Consider the following 7,412-nt stretch of genomic DNA (forward strand, 5'->3'; position numbering starts at 1 on the left):
GGGCTCCTTTCCCGGTAAACAAGTGTTGGGGGGGGGGGGGGGCTTTTCTTCCAAGGGGGCCACTGTCCTGCTGACACCCATTATTTGGGGTTTATTCTTCCCCGATGGACACTATCCCATCGGGGAAGAATGGGATAGTTTCCATCGGGGAAGAACACCAATTATATGGGGGCTGGTCTCTTTTTGGGGGCCACTATCGCACTGACACCAGTGATTTGGGGGCCACTATCCCACTGGCACCAATGATTTGGGGAGCTATTCTTCACCGGTGGTCATTATCCCACTGACACCAATGATTTGGGGGCCACTATCCCACTGGCACCAATGATTTGGGTAGCTATTCTTCACCGGTGGCCACTATCCCACTGGCACCAATGATTTGGGGAGCTATTCTTCACCGGTGGCCATTATCCCGCTGACACCAATGATTTGGGGAGCTATTCTTCTCTGGTGGACACTGTCCCACTCTTCTCCCCTGGGGCTCACTATCTCACTGACACCGATGACTTGTGGTGCTGTGCTTACCGGGGAACCACTCATATTTTGACGGATTACTCCTTTTTATTACACTGTAAATACATGTTTTGCATTCCTATCATTTTATTGTATGAGTATACACTTTTACTGTTGGGGCATGGAAAATGTTTGGGAGAATGTACTACATGTCTTCAGGGGATGTCATTGGCCTATTATGAATGAGCTGCCAATGCACCGCAATCGATGAAAAAATGGCCAGGACTCCTTTTTTTTAAAGCGCAGTGCACCAAGGATATATACAGTGTATGTACTGGTGCGCTGTGGGTTAGGTTCTACTGTACAATATACTAAACAGTTAATATGATCCAGGCGCAATCATCTGCAGTACTACTTTGCTTTACTTTATTACTTCCACCACCTACCGTACAATGCGTTGGGGTGCCATTCACAATGAATGTCTATGCAACACACCGCACGTAGAGCAGGCGCCTCGCCTTGCATTATGACAAAGGCAAACAAGTGCGAATGGGCCCTCAGAGTGTAGCGCAATGGTGGGTAACCTTGGCAGTCCATCATGCCTCTAGGAGTGATACCTGTGGCTGTCATAGTCTTGCAATGCCTCATGGGACTTCCACAACAACTGAAGCGCCAGGTTGCCCACCCCTGTTCTAGAGGTATCTCTCTGTACCAATATGTCAGGAACCGTAAATGTACGACACAACTGTGGAATTAAAACCATGCATCAGCTCTAAGACCCCATTCACACTGAGAGGTTTATCGTGCGATTTCCGTGCCGAAATCGCGCATATTTCCATGCGATATCGCTCTATGTAGCTTGACCAATGCATTCCAATGGAGCTGTTCAGATCTCACAGCTCAATGTCGCCTGTAGCTCGCCGCTCATACATGACCCTTTTTTCTGCGGATGTCGCGCGATTCCGGCCCAATAGACTCGATGGTGTCGCGCAATACCGGCGATATTGCGCGACATCGCGCTACAGAAGGGTCACTTTTGCACAGCAATATGGAAGGAAAGAATGATGTCACATCAAGACCGCTGTTGATTGGTTACAGCCCAATGTAGCAGCGTTGAAGTCCCTCCCCAATGTCGCGCTACGCATCTGAGCCTGATGAAGGGGACCCCTTGTGGCCCCGAAAGCGCTTGTATGGGATGGCAATGTGCCATTAAAATGGATCATTGATTTACTATTGCGGTGTGCTGGTGACATTATTCTTTTCTTCCGTGGTCACTACGAGCACCCACCCAGTTTTTGGGGGTTTTCCGGTAAGGAGTGCAGCAAGATATCTTGTTTCTAAAATGTGCATTGTCACGCAATATTGCTCAATGCCGCTCAGCACAAAATCACGCGGGAAAACGCGCGATTCTCCATGTCGCTCAGCGTGAATGGGGTCTTAAACAGTAGGCCTACCAGAGACGCATTAGGGCACCGGGCCACGAAATAACGGCATGCCATAGGCAAAAAGAAAACGAGGAAGGGATCTGCAATGATAGGGAACTCATCCAGAACAACTTGCGTAGGGCGGGCAGGAAGGAGCAGGAAAACTCCAAGGCTGCAGACCAGCCCACTAAAGTATCTAAAGCAGATGGTAGGAAATATTCAGGAAGTCCTCTGCAGCAGTGTCTCAGTAAGACAGGTTTAACAGAAGTGGTGCTGAGCACTGGGAGGGCCTCTTTAGGATGTCTATGGTAGCAGAGTTCGGATGGGGCTTGTTTTCACAGAGCAGACTAAATGGTGACTGGTGTCAAAGATCACCCCGAAGACAATTCCCTACGAAATCAAAACAATATTCTTCTTTCCTACTACCTGTGCCCGAACCTCTGTCCCTGGATGTAGATTAACTTTTATGTGATTTTGAAGACTGAGCCAAGTCATACAGAGACACAAACAATGGCGTGCAAGCGGCTCGCAGTATGCTTTGCCTTCTACGCAGAATAAGAGGAACTCGAAGATACACAATCGTAGAGTACCGCAACATGTTAGCTTCTGATCATTTGGAGTTTAACAGGGTTATTCACAGAAGGGTGAGGAGTTTGGAGAAGGCCGGAGAAGTGAACAATCTAGGACAACATCGCTGTTTTGGAAAAAATGTCCAATTCGACTCACTTTCCAGTTCAGCTATGTTGTCTTAGACCAGGGGTGGCCACAATTTTTTGTGTTAAGATCTACTTTTCAAATGACGAGCTACAGGAGATCTACCAAGGCAAAAAAACCTCCCTCGTTCTCTCTCTCCTGGCCGTCTCTCCTCTCTCTCCTGGCCGTCTCTCCTCTCTCTCCTGGCTGTCTTTCCTTGCGCTCTCTCCCCTGGCTGTCTCTCCTCTCTCTCTCTCTCCTGGCTGTCTCTCCCCGCTCTCTCCCCTGGCTGTCTCTCCTCCCTCTCCTGGCTGTCTCTCCTTGCTCTCTCTCCTGTCTGTCTCTCCTCGCTCTCTCTCCTGGCTCACCTTGCTGTATTTTGCTGTGTAGACTAATATTCTTTGATGTAATACATAGCCATCCAACCTCCAGTATCCACCAGAAAGGTGTCAGGGAGCTCGGCTCAGCAGACTCCGGCTAATAGGTAATCACGTGTGCACAGCGAGATAAATATACCAAAATGGAATAAAGGGGCCGCCATTCACACCCTTCCTGATCTCCCAGCATCAGCTTTGAGAGCTACTGCTAGATCACCATCTACCTAATGGGCACCCCTGTCCTAGAGTGTTCACTTCTCCTGCCTTCTCCAGAGTCTTCACCCTTTTGTGAATAACCCTGTAAGTGATCCCCTTTATTGGCTAACGTATTAAAGGTGCAGCTTTCGAGGTGCCTTTGATGCCTTCTTGAGGCTTTATACATATACAAGCCTTGATCTAAGGAATCCTGAAAGCATCTCTAAAACCAAACTCCAGGATTATCAAATGTTGTCCTCATATCAGAGTCAGAGTCATTTTTCCTTGAATCATGGTGAGCTTTGTGTAAGGGTATAAGCTGTTATAGGTACCTTACTCCTCGCTCTGGAAGGCCTTCTCTATGCTGTTTGATTGGTTCCCCCAAAGCAGGTGGTGGCACTCTGATGTGATCTAGTGCAGTGCAAGACCGATAGCCCAGCATTGTACATGAGGATGGCGAGGGCCCACCCACAACTGGGAGGGTTGGAGAGAAGAAATGAGTGCCTGAAGCCTGCCAGAGGAATAAATAAGGTATTATAGCTTACCCCTTCTCTGCGACACTCTGGGTTGTGGATGAGCCCTCATCCTCAATTCTTCACATACAATGCAGGACTATTAGTACGACCACGGGCTGGAGTGCCTTAGAGAAGAGGCTTTGCGGGGACTGGTCTAGTGTTGTATGTAAATCGGTTGCACCGTGTGTAGAAAGCCTGCTGGAGCGGGAGTAAGGTAAGTATCACAGCTTACCCCTTCTCTCCAAAGCTCCGAGTTGTGGAAGAACCCTCATCCTCATGTCCTCGCATACAATGGAGGACTATTAGTGTGACCACCAGCTAGAGCACCTTAGAGAGGAGGCTTTGGAGGACCGGTCACAGAGTGTAGAAAGCCTGCTGGAGCGAGGAGTGAGGTAAGTATCACAGCTTACCCCTTCTCTCCAATGTTCCGGGTTGTGGAAGAACCCTCATCCTCAATTCCTCACATACAATGCGGGACTATTAGTGTGACCACCGGCCAGAGCACTTTAGAGAAGAGGCTTTGGGGGAACGGTCACACAGTGTGTAGAAAGCCCTCCGAAGTGACGAATAAGGTAAGTATTACAGCTTACCTCTTCACTCCGAGGCTCCGGTTTGTGGAAGAACCCTCATCCTCATGTCCTCACATATAATGCAGGACTATTAGTGCGACCCCTGGCTGGAGTGCCTTAGAGAACAGGCTTTGGGGGGACTGGTCTAGTGTTGTATGTAAATGAGTTGCACAGTGTGTAGAAAACCTGCCAAAGTGACGAATAAGGTAAGTATCACAGCTTACCCCTTCTCTCCAATGCTCCGGGTTGTGGAAGAACCCTCATCCTCTATTCCTCACATACAATGGAGGACTATTAGTGTGACCACCGGCCAGAGCACCTTAGAGAAGAGGTTTTGGGGGACCGGTCACACAGTGTGTAGAAAGCCCTCCGAAGTGACGAATAAGGTAAGTATTACAGCTTACCTCTTCACTCCGAGGCTCCGGTTTGTGGAAGAACCCTCATCCTCATGTCCTCACATATAATGCAGGACTATTAGTGCGACCCCTGGCTGGAGTGCCTTAGAGAACAGGCTTTGGGGGGACTGGTCTAGTGTTGTATGTAAATGAGTTGCACAGTGTGTAGAAAACCTGCCAAAGTGACGAATAAGGTAAGTATCACAGCTTACCCCTTCTCTCCAATGCTCCGGGTTGTGGAAGAACCCTCATCCTCATGTTCTCACATACAATGGAGGACTATTAGTGTGACCACCAGCCAGAGCACCTTAGAGAGGAGGCTTTGGAGGACCGGTCACAGTGTGTAGAAAGCTTGCCGGAGCGAGGAGTGAGGTAAGTATCACAGCTTACTCCTTCTCTCCAATGCTCCGGGTTGTGGAAGAACCCTCATCCTCATGTTCTCACATACAACAGAGGACTATTAGTGTGACCACCAGCCGGAGCACCTTAGAGAAGAGGCTTTGGGGGAACGGTCACACAGTGTGTAGGAAGCCCTCCGGAGTGAGGAATATGTATCACAGCTTATTGTTCTACCTGGACTTAATGAGCATTTAACCCTCGATGTGAGACCATGAGTATATGCTCTTTAATAAAAAAGCATTTTGATTTTTATTATCCACAATGATGGCTTTATCCGGCCCCCCCACCCCCTACCATCTGATATTTCTGAGCTAGTCCCTTACATATGAAAGTCAAACAAAGTGGCGATTATCTTTTCAATAGAATTGGATAGAACAGGTAACGCGGGCCAGTTGCTTTTCTTTTTTTTCTTCTTCAGGAATTATCCACTAGAGCTGGAAATTGAGGTTAGAAATCTCATTTATAATAAACCTTTAAACGGCCGCGGCCTAGGAAAGAAAGCATCACAAAGCGCTCTCCATCGCTACATTATCATATTGAAAATTGCCGCTATTGGAAGAACGCTCATTACAAGACTTACATTTGCCAGCGCTAATCAATACTTAGGAAATAATTGCTTCTTAAACATTGATGCGGGTTTTGCTTTTTTTTTTTTTTTCAGGCCTAGTTGCGACGTGGTTATTTTTTTTTATTTTTAGGGCTCAGAGTCAGGAGATCAGAGTGCCAGCGCTCGCAGACAGCTGCAGTAAGAAACATACATTTGTCATTCAAATTGTTGGCTGAACCGCCAGGTAATGTGAAAAGGATAGTCAAGTGGCTGTTAAGTCCATTGCTGCCAATTACCAACAATCAGGGAGGGGCTTTAAGGCTTATTCATTATAATAAAGCCCGGTTTGTCTTGTTTCACGGGTTATCGCTGAAGAGGTTGCAGCTGCACGGATTCGAATAGCCTCGGAACGACGGCAATTACGCAGCAAATCGCTCGCTTTGCGTCGAAGGACTATATGCAAACAGTAACTGTTTAAGTTCTGGTGTGCCTATGGGTTACACTCTATGCACACTCGCTGTAGGGCTGCGTGGGAGATGGATCATTCGGCAAGGCACTTTGCGTTTGATATTGCGTCTGTTTATTAATAATAATAAAATGAATAGGTGTGTGTATGTGTGTGTGTAAGTGTATGTATGTATATATATATATATAGAGCCCATTGACTGTGGAATATGTAGTGTGAAGGAAATGTCACGGAACACCTGAATCCAATGATTTGGAGGGGCGTCCCAATACGTTTGGTAATATAGTATATTTAGATCTAGATAGTTCTCAGTGACCTCTCCAAGAAAATTTTTGAATGTTTACATTTTGTATTTATTTTTTTACCCCTTTTTAGGGTTATTGGCCGTTTAATCACAACTTGTACTGGGAATATTGTTTTAAACAAATCGTGTTTTTGTCCTTACAGACGATGATGAACATGAGTGGATAGTCCGGACCTGTCGGAAGGGATGGGATGAAGTTACGGGATACAAACCCAAACATTAGCTCGGATACAACTACCACCACCGTTATTGTAAGCGATGCTCATGAATGTATAAACCGTTCTTCCAGATCCCGAAAATGTGGTCAAATGTACCATCAAATGTATGTTGTCCCCAATGTACACAAACATAGATGAGTCAATAAATACACCATTATCGTATGATTCTTGTGTATCAAATGCACGTACATGGTGTGTTATGTATTGTATGAATCAGTCCATTCATAATGTTGGGGGTACCAAGCTCTGGCAGCTGTGCCCCTCAAAAAAGGCAGATAGAAGGCAGCAAAAGACCCATCACCAGTATTGCCTGTGGTCTCCCTGTAGCTGATCTTTCATCCATTACTGACTTACCATGCCTTGTTCTGCACCTTGTGTCTGTGTGGAGGTCGCCATCTTGGTAGAGCAGAGCTGCCCCACCCTAATCACTCATGGGGTAATGAGAAAGAAGCAGCAGGAGGGGTGGAGTAAGCACAGATCCACAGAATGAATGAAGGAAAAGCATGGGTACAGGTCCACAGAATGATTGAAGGAGAAGCAGGGAGATCCTTGCACTGCAGGTCCATCAGATACGGCTTCCTCTCCGGCAAGGAGAACAGCACAGTTGTGACATTCGCAGATCTCATTCCAAAGTTCCTGAGACCAGCAGTCAGTCAGCAATGCTTGAGATCTCACGCTGCAGATATACAGCTATGAGGCTATAGAACAGGAGTATCTAAGCACACTGAGATACCAAGAAAAAAATAACATTGTTTCTGTATATGACAGGAATATAAATATGTGTTATATACATAATGTGTATGTATACAAATTGTATTTCTCTTCTCTCTCTCCCCCCCCCCTTTCTCTCTCCTCCT

The 7,412-nt window shown here is 46.7% G+C and overlaps 1 protein-coding gene across 1 annotated transcript in view; it reads left to right on the forward strand.

Annotated features, from left to right (window-relative positions):
• Positions 1 to 6,564, forward strand: part of MORN5 (MORN repeat containing 5) — a 15,939-nt gene extending 9,375 nt beyond the window's left edge. Inside the window, exon 5 of the mRNA XM_018576979.1 lies at positions 6,481 to 6,564. Within this exon, the coding sequence (XP_018432481.1) occupies positions 6,481 to 6,560 (80 nt within the window). The 3' untranslated portion in view covers positions 6,561 to 6,564. The remainder of the gene's footprint in view (positions 1 to 6,480) is intronic.
• The last annotated feature ends 848 nt before the right edge of the window (positions 6,565 to 7,412 follow it).

This window comes from Nanorana parkeri, unplaced genomic scaffold (genome assembly GCF_000935625.1).
Source record: "Nanorana parkeri isolate BGI_ZX_2015 unplaced genomic scaffold, ASM93562v1 scaffold81, whole genome shotgun sequence".
Taxonomy (NCBI): domain Eukaryota; kingdom Metazoa; phylum Chordata; class Amphibia; order Anura; family Dicroglossidae; genus Nanorana; species Nanorana parkeri.